General features: G+C 38.3%; 1 protein-coding gene across 1 annotated transcript in view; it reads left to right on the top strand.

The window, feature by feature from the left end:
- Window positions 1-19,478, top strand: part of TTN (titin) — a 257,627-nt gene that overhangs the window by 191,428 nt on the left and 46,721 nt on the right. The window contains exons 236-268 of the mRNA XM_019471879.1: window positions 453-603; window positions 699-980; window positions 1,071-1,373; window positions 1,461-1,763; window positions 1,882-2,163; window positions 2,624-2,923; window positions 3,010-3,312; window positions 3,431-3,739; window positions 3,824-4,105; window positions 4,325-4,624; window positions 4,772-5,065; window positions 5,162-8,128; window positions 8,227-8,547; window positions 8,662-8,946; window positions 9,142-9,441; window positions 9,760-10,062; window positions 11,160-11,435; window positions 11,550-11,849; window positions 11,940-12,242; window positions 12,484-12,783; window positions 12,909-13,196; window positions 13,289-13,585; window positions 13,675-13,977; window positions 14,071-14,376; window positions 15,171-15,458; window positions 15,566-15,856; window positions 15,951-16,238; window positions 16,413-17,003; window positions 17,096-17,200; window positions 17,683-17,880; window positions 17,965-18,261; window positions 18,382-18,969; window positions 19,063-19,365. Of these exons, the coding sequence (XP_019327424.1) occupies window positions 453-603; window positions 699-980; window positions 1,071-1,373; window positions 1,461-1,763; window positions 1,882-2,163; window positions 2,624-2,923; window positions 3,010-3,312; window positions 3,431-3,739; window positions 3,824-4,105; window positions 4,325-4,624; window positions 4,772-5,065; window positions 5,162-8,128; window positions 8,227-8,547; window positions 8,662-8,946; window positions 9,142-9,441; window positions 9,760-10,062; window positions 11,160-11,435; window positions 11,550-11,849; window positions 11,940-12,242; window positions 12,484-12,783; window positions 12,909-13,196; window positions 13,289-13,585; window positions 13,675-13,977; window positions 14,071-14,376; window positions 15,171-15,458; window positions 15,566-15,856; window positions 15,951-16,238; window positions 16,413-17,003; window positions 17,096-17,200; window positions 17,683-17,880; window positions 17,965-18,261; window positions 18,382-18,969; window positions 19,063-19,365 (12,607 nt within the window). The remainder of the gene's footprint in view (window positions 1-452; window positions 604-698; window positions 981-1,070; window positions 1,374-1,460; window positions 1,764-1,881; window positions 2,164-2,623; window positions 2,924-3,009; window positions 3,313-3,430; window positions 3,740-3,823; window positions 4,106-4,324; window positions 4,625-4,771; window positions 5,066-5,161; window positions 8,129-8,226; window positions 8,548-8,661; window positions 8,947-9,141; window positions 9,442-9,759; window positions 10,063-11,159; window positions 11,436-11,549; window positions 11,850-11,939; window positions 12,243-12,483; window positions 12,784-12,908; window positions 13,197-13,288; window positions 13,586-13,674; window positions 13,978-14,070; window positions 14,377-15,170; window positions 15,459-15,565; window positions 15,857-15,950; window positions 16,239-16,412; window positions 17,004-17,095; window positions 17,201-17,682; window positions 17,881-17,964; window positions 18,262-18,381; window positions 18,970-19,062; window positions 19,366-19,478) is intronic.

Below are 19,478 nucleotides of genomic sequence, written 5' to 3'. Positions count from 1 at the left end.
TGAGAAGCAGAAAAGGCCTTGACTCTCACTGCTCAGCAGTAACGAAAACATCCCTGTGTTATCAACACTGTTTCCAGCACAAATCCAAAACACAGCCCCATACTAGCTACTGTGAAGAAAATTAACTCTATCCCAGACAAAACCAGCACAATGAGTTTATTTGTCCAATAATACATGTAATTGTTCTGAGACCACAGATTATTGTAATTGCTGTAACATCCTTGTCTGTTAGAATTATTAAAAAGGTGAATCTTCAGAATAGCTTGTATGTCCACGTCCTGTATTTCTTTACACAGATTCTGAAGACTTCTATGTGAGCTAGGTCCATGTATGCTTAAGACTGTCTTGTGCTTGTAAATCTGAAACACCATCTGATTTAAGATGTGTTTCAAACATCACAAAGAAATTGATGATACCTTGGTGTTAGCTGATGTTATAATATTTTTTTCCAGGTAAAAGATAAAGAAATTAGAGGAACCAAGTTCGTTGTGGCAGGATTAAAAGAAGGATGTTTTTACAAATTTAGAGTTAGAGCAGTGAACGCTGCTGGCATCGGAGAGCCTGGAGAAGTTACAGACATTATTGAAATGAAGGACAGAATTGGTATTTATCATTTACATTTACATTTTTAGTAAGTAAAAAAGTCACTAAGTCAAAGTGAGAAAAAAAAATTGAATTTTTTTGTTCACCTCCCACAGTGGCTCCTGATATTAATTTGGATGCAAGCGTCAGGGACAGAATTGTTGTTCATGCTGGAGGAGTAATTCGGATCATAGCATATGTCTCAGGAAAACCAGCTCCAACAGTGACTTGGAGCAGGGATGACCAAGCTTTGCCAGAAGAAGCCAGAATTGAAGAAACAGCTATTAGTTCTTCTTTGGTCATCAAGAATTGCAAAAGGAGCCACCAGGGTATATACACTCTTCTTGCTAAAAATGCTGGTGGTGAGCGGAAGAAGACTATTATTGTTGATGTGCTAGGTAAATAGCAACTTCAGTCCTTGTGAACAAGTAAAATTTAATAATATTCAGCATGTATACTTAAATACTCCATTTCTTCTTTGCTTTCAGATGTGCCAGGCCCAGTTGGAATGCCATTCCTTACTGAGAACCTAACCAGTGACTCTTGTAAATTGACATGGTTTACTCCAGAAGATGATGGTGGTTCTCCTATTACCAACTACATAATTGAAAAACGTGAATCTGACCATAGAGCTTGGACTCCAGTAAGCTACACAGTTACAAGACAGAATGCTACTGTTCAGGGACTCACTGAAGGGAAAGCCTACTTTTTCCGAATTGCAGCTGAGAATATAATTGGCATGGGTCCATTCACAGAGACAACAAAAGAGATTGTCATTAGAGATCCAATAAGTAAGTATATTTTCAGATTTGCATTACTGTCATATGAGATGAATATGCAGAAAAATGCATTTACCATATTTTTTTGTTTATTCGCAGCTGTTCCTGACCGTCCAGAAGACCTGGAAGTAAAAGCGGTTACCAAGAACTCTGTTACATTAACTTGGAACCCTCCAAAATATAATGGAGGCTCAGATATCACCATGTACGTTCTAGAGAGCCGTCTCATTGGAAAAGAGAAATTCCACAAAGTTACAAAGGAGAAAATGCTTGATAGGAAATACACTGTAGAAGGCTTGAAAGAGGGTGACACCTATGAGTATCGTGTGAGTGCTTGCAATATTGTGGGGCAAGGCAAGCCATCATTTTGCACAAAACCAATCACATGCAAGGATGAAATTGGTATGTATCTTTTTCATATTTCTTTTGAAAACAGTGATTACATTTACTGATTCCTTACTTTTTCTTACTAATATTGCTGACATTTCTGGGCATTGTGTTTTTTAATATTGTCTTTCAGCTCCTCCATCACTTGACCTTGACTTTAGAGACAAGCTTATTGTTCGGGTTGGTGAAGCTTTCAGCCTGACTGGACGTTACTCAGGCAAGCCTGCACCAAAGGTCACTTGGCTAAAGGATGATATTGTTGTGAAAGAAGATGACCGTACAAAGATCAAGACAACTCCTACAACTCTTTGCTTGGGGATACTAAAATCTGTCCGTGAAGACTCAGGCAAATATTGTGTTACTGTAGAGAACAGCACAGGATCAAGAAAAGGATTTTGTCAAGTTAATGTTGTTGGTAGGTTTTACTGAACAACAGTATTGTATGTGATTTTTAGTAGTGATTAGAATTCATTGAGTTATATAAAATGTAAATATTAAAATGTGTTCTCTATTACAATAATTTGATTTACTGCATTCTCACTTATACTGAAATACTATTTAGAAATTTTGAGTACATAGTTAACTCTGGCTTAGTTTATTCAGCATGTATAATTTAATGTCTCTTCATGCATTTAGAGAATGTCAACACTGTAGAAAATGTCAATCACCAAATATCTCATAAGCATTAAGGAATTAAGTCCAGTGAGTCAAACACTTATTAAAGAGGAATAATCTTGAGGTCTTGATTCCTTATTAAAACTGTAATGCCAAGTTTCTAATTTCATAATATATTTACTGTATTGACACTGTTTAATCTATGTCATTATGTGAAGTTCATATAAAAGCATGGGTACGCTTTATTTTTTCTTAAACAGATCGTCCATCACCTCCAGTAGGCCCTGTTATATTTGATGAAGTTCATAAAGATCATATGGTAGTTTCCTGGAAACCTCCATTAGATGATGGGGGCAGTGAAATTACAAATTACATTATTGAGAAGAAGGATGCACACAGAGACCTGTGGATGCCAGTTACATCTGCCACAGTTAAGACAACGTGCAAAATTCCTAAGCTGCTGGAAGGAAGAGAATATCAAATTCGAATTTATGCTGAAAATCTTTACGGCATAAGTGATCCTCTCATCTCTGATGAGATGAAAGCCAAGGACCGTTTCCGTATGTTATTAATTTGCTATCTTACTTTGATACTTTAATCTTTACTCTGTTTGTAGTGCTCATAAACTCTTTGGTTTTTTCCCCAGGTGTTCCTGATGCACCTGAGCAACCAATCATTAAGGATGTTACCAAAGACTCTGCAGTAGTGGTTTGGAACAAACCATATGATGGAGGCAAGCCAATAACAAACTATATTGTAGAAAAGAAGGAAACAATGGCTACAAGATGGGTCAGAGTTACCAAAGACCCGATTTTCCCCAGTACTCAGTTCAAAGTACCTGACCTCCTTGAAGGCTGTCAATATGAATTCCGTGTTTCAGCAGAAAATGAAATTGGCGTTGGTGATCCTAGTCCACCATCAAAGCCAATTTTTGCTAGAGATCCAATTGGTAAAGTATTAAATTTCATTTCTCACTGAAATTTTAATGCACTCTTCATTTCAGTTAGAAAATAGTTTTAATAGTTTCCTTTTTTTCCCATTTCTTTCTTTTTTTGCTTTTTTAACAGCAAAACCAAGTCCACCTGTTAATCCAGAAGCAGTAGATAAAACTAAAAATTCAGTTGATTTATCTTGGCAACCACCACGCCATGATGGTAATGGCAAGATAATTGGCTACCTTGTTGAGTATCAGAAAGTTGGAGATGAAGAATGGAAAAAGGCCAATCTTACAGCAGATTCTTGTCCCGAAACAAAATACAAAGTCACTGGCCTTACTGAGGGTTTGACCTATAAGTTCAGGGTCAAGGCAGTCAATGCAGCAGGTGAATCTGAACCAGCCTATGTTCCTGATCCAGTAGAAGTAAAGGACAGACTTGGTGAGTTTAATAAATTCAGATAAGTTTACCTAAGAAGATATTTTTTTTCCCTCATTTTCTAAAAACATATCATTTTGATTCCAGAACCTCCTGAGCTGATACTTGATGCTAATATGGCCCGAGAACAGCATGTAAAAGCTGGAGATACCCTGAGACTTAGTGCTGTTATTAAAGGTGTTCCATTCCCAAAAGTTTCTTGGAAGAAAGAAGATCATGAGGTCTCACCCAAAGCTGATATTGAGGTTACAGGAGTTGGCAGTAAGCTTGAAATTCGTAACACTGTCCATGAAGATGGTGGAATTTACTCCCTGACAGTTGAAAATCCGGCTGGTTCAAAGACTGTTTCAGTAAAAGTTATTGTCTTAGGTAATCTTTTTGATGTTCCTTTTATATTGCATGTTTTTATTCTATACTTAGAGATTAAGAAATAAAGGAATGTCTGGAAAATATCAATAAACCGAGTTATAAGAAATACACAGTAGAAAAAGAACTAAAAATTATATGAAATATATTTATTTCTCTTGAAATTTACTAAAATGCTTTGGTTATCAAATAAATAACAGATTCAATTTTTTTCAATATTAGATAAACCTGGTCCACCCAGAAATCTGCAAATCAGTGAAGTTAGAAGTGATTCTTGCTATCTCACTTGGATGGAACCAGAAGATGATGGTGGCTCTGTCATTACCAACTATGTGGTGGAAAGGAAAGATGTAGCTTCTGCACAGTGGGTAGCCATCTCATCATCCTCCAAGAAACGCAGTCACATGGCTAAATATCTGATGGAAGGCACTCAGTATCTCTTCCGAGTTGCAGCTGAGAATCAGTTTGGTAGAGGTCCATATGTGGAAACACTCAAGCCTATTAAAGCTATAGATCCACTGCGTAAGTGTTTTTCAGTTATATGATTTGTTTTGTTCATATTGTTCTTGGTAATTTTTGAGATTATTTTATTGGTACTAATGTGAACACGGTACACTGCTACCACAGATTGGCCATCCTAGTAACCATTTTGATTTTGTATTTTAAAAGATCCTCCGGGGCCACCAAAGAATCTGCATCATGTAGATGTTGACAAGACTGAAGTTTCCCTTGTTTGGAATCGACCAGATCGTGATGGCGGTGCTGAGATAACTGGATATTTGGTGGAATATCAAGAAGATGGTGCAGATGAGTGGACAAAGTTCCAGACGGTCCCTATGCTAGACTGTGTTGTTACAGGCCTACAAAAAGGAAAAATATACAAATTCCGTGTGAAAGCTCAGAATATTATTGGTCTCAGCCTTCCAGATACAACTATACCAATAGAGTGTCAAGAAAAACTAGGTAATTTTTAGTTTTTCATGTTGTTTCACTGATTCTTTCTCTCTTTCTTTAAGCATTTCCCCTGAAAAGGTAATTTCTGTTTTTCTCTAATTTCAGTACCTCCATCTGTGGAACTAGATGTGAAGTTAATTGAAGGTCTTGTTGTTAAAGCTGGCACCACAGTGAGACTTCCTGCAATTATGAGAGGTGTGCCAGTTCCCACTGCAAAATGGGTTACTGATGGCACTGAAATTAAAACAGACGGCAGACACAAGATTGAGACTGACAATTATTCAACCGTACTTACCATCAAAGATTGTATAAGAAAAGATACAGGAGAATATCTACTCACAGTATCTAATGCAGCTGGCAGCAAAACTGTTGCTCTACATCTTACAGTTTTGGATGTTCCTGGCCCACCAACTGGTCCTATTAATATTCTTGAAGTAACACCAGAACATATGGTTATTTCTTGGCGCCCTCCTAAAGATGATGGTGGGAGTCCTATAATAAATTATATTGTTGAGAAACGTCAATCCAAGAAAGAAACTTGGGGAGTGGTTAGTTCTGGAACAAGTCACACAAAAATTAAGATTCCACGACTGCAGAAAGGCTGTGAATATATTTTCCGTATTCGGGCAGAAAATAAGATAGGCATTGGTGCACCCCTTGATTCAGAACCAACAGTTGCTAAATACATGTTTGATCCACCATCCCCACCTGGTAAACCAACTGTTTATGATATTACAGAAAATGCTGCAACAGTGTCTTGGACCCTACCAAAATCTGATGGTGGAACTCCAATAACTGGTTATATACTTGAACGTCGGGAAGCATCTGGTAAATGGGTGCGTGTCAATAAGGCACCAATACTTGATATGAAATACAGAGTCACTGGTCTTTTTGAAGGCAACACATATCAATTCAGAGTTTTTGCAGAAAACATGGTGGGCTTAAGCAAACCGTCTCCAAGCTCTGATCCAATAAAAGCATCACGTCCTATCACTCCTCCTGGACCACCTATAAATCCAAAATTAAAAGACAAAACCAGAGAAACAGCTGATCTTGTGTGGACAAAGCCCCTCAAAGATGGTGGCAGCCCAATTCTGGGATACATCGTGGAATGTCAGAAAACTGGAACTACACAATGGAATAGGATTAATAAGGACGAACTCATTAGACAGTGTGCTTTCAGAGTACCTGGGTTAGTAGAAGGAAATGAATATAAATTCCGAATAAAAGCTGTCAACATTGTGGGAGAGGGAGAACCAAGAGAACTGGCAGAAACTGTACTTGCAAAGGATATTCTTTCTCCTCCAGAAGTAAGCTTAGATGTGACCTGTCGAGACTTAATTACTGTTCGAGTAGGCCAAACAATCCGTATTAGTGGTAAAGTAAAAGGCAGGCCAGATCCTGACATAACATGGTCTAAAGATGGCAAAGTACTAGTCCAAGAAAAGCGTGTTGAAATAGTCCATGATCTACCTAATGTTGAACTGCAAGTGAAAGAAGCCAAAAGATCTGATCATGGCAAATATATAATAGCAGCTAAGAACAGCTGTGGACATGCTCAAGCTTTTGCTGTTGTTAATGTACTTGACAGACCTGGGCCATGTCAGAACCTGAAAATAAGCTATGTCACAAAAGATTCTTGTATGATCGCTTGGGAGAGTCCAGTGGATAATGGTGGCTCTGAAATTACAAATTACATAGTAGAGTACCGTCAACCAAACCAGAGGGGATGGTCAATTGTCTCCTCTGATATCACTAAACGATTAGTAAAGGCAAATCTTATAGAGAACCGTGAATACTTCTTCAGAGTTTGTGCAGAAAACAAAATAGGTCCAGGTCCTTGCATTGAGACCAAGACTCCCATCCTTGCCATCAATCCTATTGACAAGCCTGGAGAGCCAGAAAATCTTCACATTGCAGAGAAAGGAAAGACATTTGTATATCTGAAATGGAGAAGGCCAGATTATGATGGTGGAAGTCCCAATTTAAGTTATCATGTTGAGAGAAAACTGAAAGATTCAGATGAATGGGAAAGGGTTCACAAAGGCAGCATTAAGGAAACACACTACATGGTAGATAAATGTGTTGAAAATAAGATTTACCAATTCCGAGTTCAAACCAAGAATGAGGCAGGTGAAAGTGACTGGGTAAGAACAGCTGAAGTTGTTGTGAAGGAAGATCTGCAGAAACCAGTGCTAGACTTGAAGTTAAGTGGGGTGCTAACTGTGAAAGCAGGTGACACAATTAGAATTGAGGCTGGAGTCAGAGGAAAACCACAGCCTGAAGTTGTATGGACAAAAGACAAAGATGCCACAGATCTAACCAGGTCTCCAAGAGTCAGTATTGAAACAACTTCTGACACATCTAAGTTCGTTCTCACAAAATCAAGGCGTAGTGATGGTGGGAAATATGTGATTACTGCAACTAACACAGCTGGTAGTTTCGTAGCATACGCTACTGTTATTGTCTTGGATAAACCAGGTCCTGTAAGAAACTTGAAAGTCACTGACATTTCAAGTGATCGATGTACTGTTACTTGGGACCCTCCAGAAGATGATGGTGGTTGTGAAATACAGAACTACATCCTTGAAAAATGTGAAAGCAAGCGTATGGTTTGGTCTACATACTCTTCCTCTGTCCTAACAAACTATGCAAATGTGACACGCCTCATTGAAGGTAATGAATATATATTTAGAGTTCGTGCAGAGAATAAAATGGGCACTGGTCCACCAACGGAAACACACCCAATTATTGCAAAAACAAAATATGATAGACCTGGACGCCCCGACCCTCCAGATGTCACAAGAGTTAGCAAAGAAGAGATGACTGTAGTTTGGAATCCACCAGAATATGATGGTGGCAAATCAATTACAGGATACATTTTAGAGAAGAAAGAGAAACGATCACTAAGATGGGTTCCTGTTACTAAGACCGCAATCCCAGAGAGGCGCAAGAAAGTTACTAATCTCATTCCTGGTCATGAATATCAGTTCCGCGTCAGTGCCGAAAATGAAGTCGGACTTGGAGAACCAAGCTTGCCATCAAGACCTGTAGTAGCAAAAGACCCAATAGGTATCATACCACTGTATTCTACTGTATTTTGTTCTAATGTTAACAGATTGCTAAACTGCACAACTGTGTTCTTATCTGTAATTTTTATTGTCTTTCAGAACCACCTGGTCCTCCCACAAACTTGAGAGTGGTTGATAGCACAAAGAGTTCCATAACCCTTGGCTGGGGAAAACCAGTGTATGATGGTGGTGCTCCAATTATTGGATATGTTGTGGAAATTAGACCAAAAGTTGAGGGTGTTGATCCTGAAGCAGGATGGAAACGATGCAATGTTGCTGCCCAAGTTATTCACACAGAATTTACAGCCACCAGCCTGGATGAGAACCAATTGTATGAGTTCAGAGTTTCTGCCCAAAACCAGGTTGGCCTTGGCCGACCAGCTGAACTGAAAGAAGCTGTGTCTCCCAAAGAAATACTTGGTGAGTTTTCCCATCCTCTTTATGAGTATTTACATACAATCTTTATTTGCTCTGGGTTTATTTTATTTTCATGTGCTAAACTTTGCATTTTATTTCTTTAATTTTGTCTTTCAGAACCTCCTGAGATTGAGTTGGATGCAAGCATGAGAAAGTTAGTCACAGTCAGGGCAGGATGCCCTATTAGACTTTTTGCCATTGTTAGGGGTCGCCCAGCACCAAAAGTCACCTGGAGGAGAATGGGTGTTGATAATGTTATCAGAAAAGGACAAGTTGATCTGGTTGACACTATGGCCTTCTGTGTCATCCCCGATTCAACACGTGATGACTCAGGCAAATATTCATTGACACTTGTTAATGCAGCTGGAGAAAAGGCTGTATTTGTGAACGTCAGAGTCCTGGGTAAGTAATGAGAAGAATATCTCTAGACAATTTTTTAACTATATTGAATGTTCATTGCAGAAATTTTTATGACCGTTTTTGAGCACAACTATATCAGTTAACACTAACTCCCCCTGTATAGGAAGCTGTTAGCCCCCATTATTTTTTAACTTATTAAAGAAGAAAAGACTAGCATAAATTGAAATTTCTTTATAGATACTCCTGGACCTGTGTCGGACTTCAAGGTTTCAGATGTCACCAAGATGTCATGCCATCTTTCATGGGCACCTCCAGAGAATGATGGTGGTAGCCCAGTAACTCATTACATCCTGCAGAAACGTGAAGCTGACAGGAAGACCTGGGGAACAGTCACTGCAGAACTAAAGAAAACTAGTTTCCAAATAGCTAACCTTGTACCTGGAAATGAATATTTCTTTAGAGTAACAGCAGTAAATGAATATGGGTCAGGTGTTCCAACCGACATACCAAAACCAGTTCTAGCAACAGATCCCCTAAGTAAGTATGCCTTTATGCACTTTTTATATTTTTTCTCTAATTTTAATAAGATTTTGCATTTTTTTTAAAGTTAGTGTTTCTAAATTGGACAATGCTACTAACTGCTCAATGATAAACATTAATATTTCTGTGTCAGTTTCTTTCAAATAATATAATCTATGAATATAGTACCTTTGCAATTATTAAGAATTTTCCTCTTTTCCATATTGTCCTTGTTGCATTAGCATGGATAGCATCCAATAATTCAACAAGTATTCAATAGTCAGAAAATCTTGGAAATTCAATGTTTAATGTGTTTCTTTTTTTTTCCCCTGAAAGGTGAACCTGATCCACCAAGAAAACTTGAAGTTACTGAAATTACGAAGAATAGCGCTACTTTAGGGTGGCTGCCACCACTGCGTGATGGAGGCTCTAAAGTTGATGGGTACATTGTTAGCTACAAAGAAGATGACCAACCAGCGGATCGCTGGACAGAATATTCAGTTGTTAAAGATCTCTCCATTGTTGTAGCTGGTCTGAAAGAGGGAAAGAAGTACAAGTTTACAGTGGCAGCTAGAAATGCTGTAGGAGTAAGTTTGCCAAGAGAAACAGAAGGAGTATTTGAAATTAAAGAACAACTCAGTAAGTAACAATTTAAATACTACCTATGTTGCAATATTCTGCTTTAATAATTAAATGAGCAAGAATTCTTATTCTTTGAGTGATTCCCAGAAAGACATATGCTTTATGAAGTCATTTGGAGTATTATGGTTAACTGTATTGAATATTTTGACAGGTCAGAAAGGATGAGAGTTGATCACTAATTCAGAATTATTAAAGAATTTTGCAGGTGTGGTTTCAGTTGGAACCAGAAGATAGGAACTAAGGAGAAATAGTAAATACCTTCAATGAACTTAAAATGAAAGAGAAAAAGAGTCAGAGTGGTAGTTTGAGAGATAAATGGGGCCAAAAGTGGGAGTTGTTTAAAGATAAGAGAAAACAGGATGTTTATATTGTAGAGTTGGTTGAGATTATAAAGCGAAAGGCAGGGAGGACAGGTTGGCCTAATTAAGGTGGTAGGGTCCCTGAGGCACAGAAGACGTAGGGGTAAGGGGCAGATAAGAAGAACCTTCTTCATTTGTGACGTGGAAAGAGGAAGAGGGAGGTATAGGAGCAAAAGAGAATGAAAACTAGCCCGTGGCAGGAAGAAAAGTACACCAAACATACTGCCACGTTTCTTTTGGAAGAAATTGGAAAGATTCTGTGCAAAAGAAATAGGAGAAGGGGTTATACTTGAAGAATAATTCAGGGGTATAAAAAGATTGACTGTGGAAATAGGTTTAGTTCAGTGAGAACTTCAGTCTTTCTTTTCTCCTCCTTCATGTTTGTCTTGTAGAAAGTCAGCAATAAGTGAGTAACGACAAGTTCTAGATATAAAGAGGAATAATTTCATGCATTAATAGTGTACAAGTCTCTACATAAACACGTGAGAAGGCAATCCAAACTCAAAAATATTCTCTTATAAACAGTACAAGAATGTAAAAGTAAGACTGGAATAGATATTGCCCACTGCAAAATCTCTAGTCATCCATAAGTGGAACCTAAATTAAAAATTATCAAGTCATTCCTACTGATGATTCCACTTGAGAGAGAAGCAGAGAACTTTCACATGAAAACATAAGAAAAAATAATTTGTCACAGAAGTTGAATTTATATGTTTCTGTGTGATTTTTTTTCAGTCCCACCTAAGATCCTGATGCCTGATCATGTTCACATTAAAGCTGGAAAGAAACTGAGAATTGAAGCTCATGTATATGGGAAGCCTCAGCCAGTCTGTAAATGGTTGAAAGGAGATCAAGATGTACTTACATCCAGTCGCCTTGCTGTGCATAAAGCAGAAAAGTCTTCTGTTCTTATCATTAAGGATGTGACTAGAAAAGATTCTGATTTTTACACTCTTACTGCAGAAAATAGCTCTGGTACTGATAGTCAGAAAATCAGAGTGATAGTCATGGGTATGTTCCATTTGATTATTTTTAAACCCAGCTTTATAGAAAAACAGTTTTAGTATATTCCAGTGGTTGCCATTTCCTTTCATCCCTTTTTTCTTAATATACTTTTTTGTGCAGATAAACCAGGTCCACCACAGCCTCCATTTGATATTTCTGAAATAGATGCTGATGCTTGCACTCTTGCATGGCATATACCTCTTGAAGACGGTGGCAGTAATATTACAAACTATGTAGTTGAGAAATGTGATGTAAGCCGAGGAGACTGGGTAACAGCTTTAGCTTCTGTCACAAAGACAAGCTGCAGAATTGGAAAACTGATTCCTGGAGAAGAGTATATGTTCCGTGTTCGTGCTGAAAATCGTTTTGGGATTTCTGAGCCGCTTACTTCTGGCAAGATGATTGCAAGGTTCCCATTTGGTATGTCAGTTTTTGAGAGCACCATTTCTCTTTTTAGTCCTCCTAGTAGGAAAACGTATAATTGATATCCATCTTTGTATTTCTTTCTAGATGTTCCTAGTGAACCAAAGAATGCACGTATTACAAAGGTCAATAAGGACTGCATTTTTGTTGCCTGGGATAAACCAGATAGTGATGGAGGCAGTCCAATCACCGGTTATCTCATTGAGCGCAAAGAAAGGAACAGTTTACTGTGGGTGAAAGCTAATGACACAGCTGTGCGCTCCACAGAATACCCTTGTGTGGGCCTTATTGAAGGTCTTGAGTATACTTTCAGAATTTATGCATTGAACAGAGCTGGAGCAAGTAAACCTAGTAAACCAACTGAGTTTGTCACAGCAAGAGCACCAGTTGGTAAGCCAAACACACCAATAATTTGCAACAGACTACTGTTTTTATGGTCATTTTCAATATATCTGCAACTCTTCATGATCTTCAGTTTGCCCTTATGTTTATATTTTCATGTTTACCATGACTGCACTGTGAGTGCACTGTGTGGGATATGTGTAAATAGGATCCAGCACTATTAAAGCCATTTTTTAATATGTTAGCTTTTTTGGCAAAACAGACTGTAATATGATCTTATTTGCCCTAGATCCCCCTGGAAAACCTGAAGTGATTGATGTCACTAAGAGTACTGTATCACTGGTATGGACGAGACCAAAGCATGATGGTGGTAGCAAACTTATTGGCTACTTTGTTGAAGCTTGCAAATTACCTGGTGATAAGTGGGTTCGGTGCAATACAACTCCACACCAAATACCCCTAGAAGAGTACACTGCTACTGATTTGGAAGAAAATGCTCAATATCAGTTTAGAGCAATTGCCAAGACAGCAGTTAACATTAGCCGACCTTCAGAACCTTCCGATCCAGTGACCATTCATCCAGAAAATGGTAAGAAACATAAAAGCATTTGAGAACTCCAGTAAGAATCTGTGCATATTGAACTAATACGCGTGTGAAGAATGAGATGTCTACCTCTTACTAGATTGATTAACTCTTCGGCTGTTTCCTTTCAGTTCCCCCCAGAATAGAGTTGGACCTGTCTATGCAATCACAGCTTACAGTAAAAGCTGGAACTAATGTGCGTCTGGAGGCAAATGTATATGGCAAGCCGATGCCAACAATCACCTGGAAGAAAGAAGGAGAAGTTTTAAAGCCATCTGAAGGTGTTAAGATCACCACTAAGAGAAATCTTGCTACAGTTGAGTTGTTCAGTGTTAACAGGAAGCAAACAGGAGACTATACTATTACTGCTGAAAATGCAAGTGGATCAAAGTCAGCAACCATTAAGCTTAAAGTACTTGGTAAGCTAAAGACTGTCTGTTAATAAATACATTTATAGATAAATGATATAGCAAGAGATAGAGCTGTAACAATGTGATGTTAATTCTTCTAGATAAGCCTGGTCCACCGGCCTCCGTTAAAATCAAGCATATGTATGCAGATCGTGCAATGCTTTCTTGGGAGCCTCCTCTGGAAGATGGAGGTTCAGAAATTACTAACTACATTGTAGACAAGCGTGAAACAAGCAGACCAAACTGGGCCCAAGTCAGTGCCAACGTACCCATTACAAGCTGCACAGTGGAGAAACTAATAGAAGGACATGAGTATCAGTTCCGCATATGTGCTGAAAACAAATATGGTGTTGGAGACCCTATCTTGACTGAACCAGCAGTTGCTAAGAATCCATATGGTAAGTACGTTGTGGGATAGCTTCATTAGTCACTGGTTTTTTGTGTACACTTATGAATGTGAACATAACTTTCAAATAAATCTTCACAGATGTACCCGGACCTTGTGATCCACCGATAATTAGCAATGTAACAAAAGACTTTATGACAGTTAGCTGGAAGCCACCAGCTAGTGATGGTGGATCCCCAATAACTGGTTATATACTTGAGAAGCGTGAAACTAAGGCTCTTAACTGGACAAAGGTAAACAGAAAGCCTGTCATTGAAAGAACTGTTAAAGCTACTGGACTCCAAGAAGGAACAGAATATGAGTTCCGAGTGATAGCGTTGAATAAGGCCGGACCTGGCAAGCCTAGCGCACCATCTAAAGCAGTGTACGCTCGTGATCCTCAATGTAAGCTAAAAGTCTTAGATATTTTCCATGGTTATTTCCAAATACTTTTGTACAGCATTTGGTATGATAACTTTATGTTATTTTAATTCTCAGATCCTCCTGGCCCACCTGCTTTCCCAAAAGTGGTTGATACTACTCGTAATTCGATAAGCCTGTCATGGAGCAAACCAGCATATGATGGAGGAAGCCCTATTATTGGTTATCTAGTGGAAGCAAAAAGAGCTGACACAGACAACTGGGTCAGATGCAATCTACCCAAGAACTTACAGGCTACGCGATTTGTGGTAACAGGGCTGATAGAAGATACAGAGTACCAGTTCCGCGTTTATGCTGTCAATAAGATTGGATACAGTGATCCCAGTGATGTTCCTGATAAACACACTGCCAAAGACATTTTAAGTATGTTCACTGAAAACAAATTACCTTGTTGACTTTTGTTTTAATTCATGGGATGGGTTCCAAAGACAGGGTTTGTCACAGATCACAGAAGCAGATTAATTTGGAATGTGTCATTTCTCAAAAAAGTAGGCTAAAAGTGGCTAATTTGGAAGAGGGCGGTTAGGAACTGAGTAGAATCTGACTGGTGTCTGCTTTTTTCATTTGTATGCTAGATACTCTTCTGCCTCCTATTTTGGGTCTTCAAGACTTTTTTCTTTCTCTAATCCTAAAATTAGACTTTTCAGATCTCTCTTCTATTCTTAAAACTTTCAGTCTTCTTCATGTCTTCCAAATAATTTGAAGCCAAGATTACTATTCTAAGCATCTGTGTGGCACACTATTTAATTATATGACACTTACTCCTTAAGAGCCATGCTGGCTTCTGTATGCATTTTGCTGTATGTACAAAAGCATTGCTTTACAGAACTGTCTTGGTTCAAGATAAGCAGTACAGTCCAGGAGGCTTTGAAACTCCTTTGAGTTCTAGAGGAACTAGGAGACTTCTTCATATGATGAGTAATGTAAATGGTGGAAAAGGCAGAAAAAAAGGAAGCTAAATCAGTGCAAAAAAAGCCAAATTTGCAAATGATCTTAAAATGGGAGTCAGGACACTAACTCACTAATATCATCATGGGCATGAGAACAAGTTCATTAATCTAGTGAAATGCCAGTAAAGAGGGACTTTTTGTCACAGTAACTTTAGTGATAGTTTTAAAGATGATGTTTTAATTGCATGTTTTTTGTTAAACACACAGTTCCTCCTGAAGGAGAACTTGATGCAGAACTAAGGAAAGTCCTTGTGTTGCGTGCTGGAGTCACAATGAGACTTTATGTGCCAGTAAGAGGACGTCCACCACCAAAGATTACATGGTCTAAAGTGGGTGCCAACCTAAGAGATAGACAAGGATTAGACATCAAGTCAACTGATTTTGATACCTTCCTGCGTTGTGAAAATGTAAACAAATATGATGCTGGAAAATACGTCCTCAGTCTGGAGAACATCTGTGGTAAAAAGGCATACACTATTGTTGTAAAAGTACTTGGTAAGTGCCAGAGTTTTCCCCATTATAATATATTCGTTAACTTTTTAACTGATAAATTTTTGTATTTTGTTTACTAAATCAAATATGGGGTTGATGTCTTTATCTAGATACTCCAGGCCCTCCAATAAACCTGATTGTAAAGGAAGCATCTAAGGATTCTGCCTTCATTACGTGGGAACCTCCTCTAATAGATGGTGGCAGTCCAATCACAAATTACGTCGTTGAAAAACGTGATGCAGAAAGAAAGTCATGGTCCACAGTAACAACAGAATGTCCAAAAACAAGCTGCAGGATAACTAACTTAGAAGAAGGCAAATCTTACTTCTTCAGGGTTTTTGCTGAAAATGAATATGGTATTGGTGACCCCTGTGAAACTCGTGATGCTGTTAAAGCTTCTGGTAGGAAAAATGAATCCATTTCACCTATTTTAGTATTCAAATAATTTTTATTTTTAGCTTGGATAGACACTTACTATGCTTTTCTTCCTTCTAGAAACACCTGGGCCAGTTGTGGATCTAAAAGCTTCAGCTATAACAAAATCATCATGCAATTTAGTATGGAAAAAACCTATCAGTGATGGTGGAAGTCGTATTTTTGCATATGTTGTCGAGGTCCTGATTGGTGAAGATAAATGGCAAGAAGTCATGCGGGCAAAGAACCTCCATTTTTCAATGAGAGACCTAAAAGAAGGACAAGAATACACTTTCAGAGTGAAAGCCCAAAATGATGCTGGATATGGAACTCCAACAGAGCTCACAATTGTGGCAAGAGATGATGTTGGTAAGAAACAACTTAAGATCATTAATTCAGTGCTTCACTTACCCAAATTACATTTATTTTATGCTTACTATCATTACTATGCATGCATACAAATCAGATGCCTTTAAAACAGCATCTTAATTTTATCACAGAATTTTTGCATAGTTGAATAATCGGTTTCTTTTATTTTTACAGTGGCACCTGATCTTGATTTAAGAGATCTACCTGATTTGTGCTATATAGCTAAAGAGGGTAGCAATTTCCGTCTTAAAATCCCAATTAAAGGCAAGCCTGTCCCAGCTGTAACTTGGAAGAAAGATGAAGACCAGGCACTTACTGAGAGTGGAAGAGTTGCATTTGAATCTACAGCAGTTAACACCACACTTGTAGTACATGACTGCCAGAAAGCTGATGCTGGAAAATACACAATAACTCTGAAGAATGTTGTTGGCAGCAAGGAAGGCACTATTTCTGTGAAAGTTGTTGGCAAACCTGGCATACCAACAGGTCCAGTGAAGTTTGAAGAAGTCACAGCCGATGCCATAACCTTAAAGTGGGGCCCTCCAAAAGATGATGGTGGTTCAGAAATCACTAACTATGTCCTAGAGAAGAGAGATAATGTAAACAATAAGTGGGTGACTTGTGCCTCTGCAGTCCAGAAAACCACATTTAGAGTTACAAGACTTCATGAAGGAAATGAATATACATTCAGGATCAGGGCTGAAAATAAATACGGAGTAGGTGAAGGTCTTAAATCTGACCCTGTCATTGCAAAACATCCATTTGGTAAGTATCCATTATAATTTTCAAAATTGAAAAAAAATGTTTCAGGAGTGGTATTTATTTGTAATGTTACTGCATTTTTTTATATTGTTTAGATGTGCCAGATGCCCCTCCACCTCCCAACATTGTTGATGTTCGGCGTGAATCTGTAGCTTTAACTTGGACTGATCCCAAAAGAACTGGAGGCTCACCAATCACAGGTATATCTCCAAAAGCCTCCCTAGTGTTTCAGTTCTTAATAGTTCTTTCTCTCTGTCAAAGGGTAAGATAAAACTATCAGGTGTTTATGCTTTAAATTGAGTGATTGATTGATTTCACTGTTTTACTTCCTACTCTTTCTCTACGATGATTTGTTTTAAAAAAATTAACTTAAAAATTGGGGAAAGACTAACTGAGAAACAATATTTTTGCACAGAGCCAAAATATATAAAGAAAGAAAAACAAACTCACCTATGTGTTACATTACTTGAGTCTATAAAATTAGCAATTTGCATTTACAAACATCTCATTGTTGCAATTACATACAACTGTAATGTATGTCCACATCCATTTCTTAACCTGGTTTTCAGTGTTCCTCTTGCACAATGCCTATGTGACATGCCATACAGGCAGTATGATGTTTCACAATGCTGTAAGAAATGCAAAAACCCCTCATATTTTCATCTCACCATTTATCTTCTAGGTTATCACATTGAAGTCAAAGAAAGAAATAGTCTTCTGTGGAAAAGAGCAAATAAAACGCCAATAAGAATGAAAGATTTCAGAGTGACAGGGTTAACTGAAGGTCTGGAATATGAATTCAGAGTAATGGCAATCAATATGGCTGGAGTAGGTAAACCAAGTCTGCCATCTGAACCAGTTGTGGCACTTGATCCTATTGGTAAGTCATCAGGAGAATAAAAAGGAAAATTCTGAAATTTCAAATAACTTTTGCTTGACCACTATTTATTATTTTTTCTTCTAGATCCCCCTGGGAAACCTGAAGTTATCAATGTAACTAGGAACTCAGTAACACTCATTTGGACAGAACCAAAATATGATGGTGGACATAAGTTAACTGGCTATATTGTTGAAAAGCGTGATTTACCCTCAAAGGCTTGGACAAAAGCTAATCATGTGAATGTTCCAGACTGTGCATATACTGTAACTGACCTCACTGAAGGCTCCAAATATGAGTTCAGAATTAGAGCAAAGAACACTGCTGGAGCTATCAGTCCTCCATCTGAATCCACAGGAACCATAATATGCAAGGATGAGTATGGTATGTAGACGGCAGTAAAAATGTAGAATTTTATTTGAATAATTAATACCAAATCCTCTTTTTTTTTTTTTTATGTTCTTGTTATAACACTCAGGGGTTTTTGTTTGTTTGTTTTGACAGAGGCACCAAGCATTGTTATCGATCCTACTTTGAAGGAAGGCTTAACAGTAAAAGCAGGAGACACCATTACAGTGTCTGCTATTAGTATCCGTGGCAAACCACCTCCAACTTCAGCATGGTCAAAAGCTGGAAAAGATTTTAGACCTTCAGAGCTTGTGCACATTGAAACCACACCAACGTCTTCTACTCTAACTGTCAAATATGCAGTCAGAAAAGATTCTGGAGAATACACAATCACTGCAACCAATCCTTTTGGCACTAAGCAGGAGAGCGTACATGTGAAAGTTTTAGACGTTCCAGGACCTCCAGGGCCTATTGAGATCAGCAATGTTTCAGCAGAAAAAGCGACTCTTACATGGTCACCTCCAGCAGAAGATGGTGGATCACCAGTCAAATCATATGTTCTTGAAAAGAGAGAAACTAGCCGACTGCTCTGGACATTGGTTGCTGAAAATATTGAAAGCTGTAGGCATGTTGTTAGCAAGCTCATTCAAGGAAATGAATATGTTTTCCGTGTCTCAGCAGTAAATCAATACGGCAAGGGTGAACCAGTACAATCAGAACCAGTTAAAATGGTGGATAGATTTGGTACGTAGAACAAGCTAAGAAGTTCCAGTGTGTTTTTATTAATCTTGGAATACTTGGGTTTTGTTTTAACTGTACTTTTTTCTTCCTTATCAGGTCCCCCAGGCCCTCCTGGAAAACCAGAAGTAACAAATGTGACTAAAAATACTGTCACAGTTACCTGGAAAAGGCCGGTAGATGATGGTGGAAGTGAAATCACAGGTTACTATGTGGAGCGAAGAGAAAAGAAAGGTTTAAGATGGGTCAGAGCAACAAAGAAACCAGTTTCAGACCTTAGATGCAAAGTAACTGGTCTCCTGGAAGGAAATGAATATGAATTCCGTGTCAGTGCAGAAAATAGAGCAGGAGTTGGACCACCAAGTGATGCTTCAAAATCAGTCATATGCAAGGATGTTGCATGTTAGTATCATGCCTTTTCTTTTTTGGGGGTGGGTGGGATGGGTGGGGAGCACATTCAGACAGCATAAGAGTGACTTCCTTTGTAATGTAATGTTTTATCTTTTCCTCACTTT

Source organism: Aptenodytes forsteri, unplaced genomic scaffold (genome assembly GCF_000699145.1).
Source record: "Aptenodytes forsteri isolate BGI_AS27 unplaced genomic scaffold, ASM69914v1 Scaffold257, whole genome shotgun sequence".
NCBI classification, from domain to species: Eukaryota; Metazoa; Chordata; class Aves; order Sphenisciformes; family Spheniscidae; genus Aptenodytes; species Aptenodytes forsteri.
Note: the sequence above shows the minus strand (reverse complement) of the source record. Positions and strands in the feature narration are given on the sequence as shown.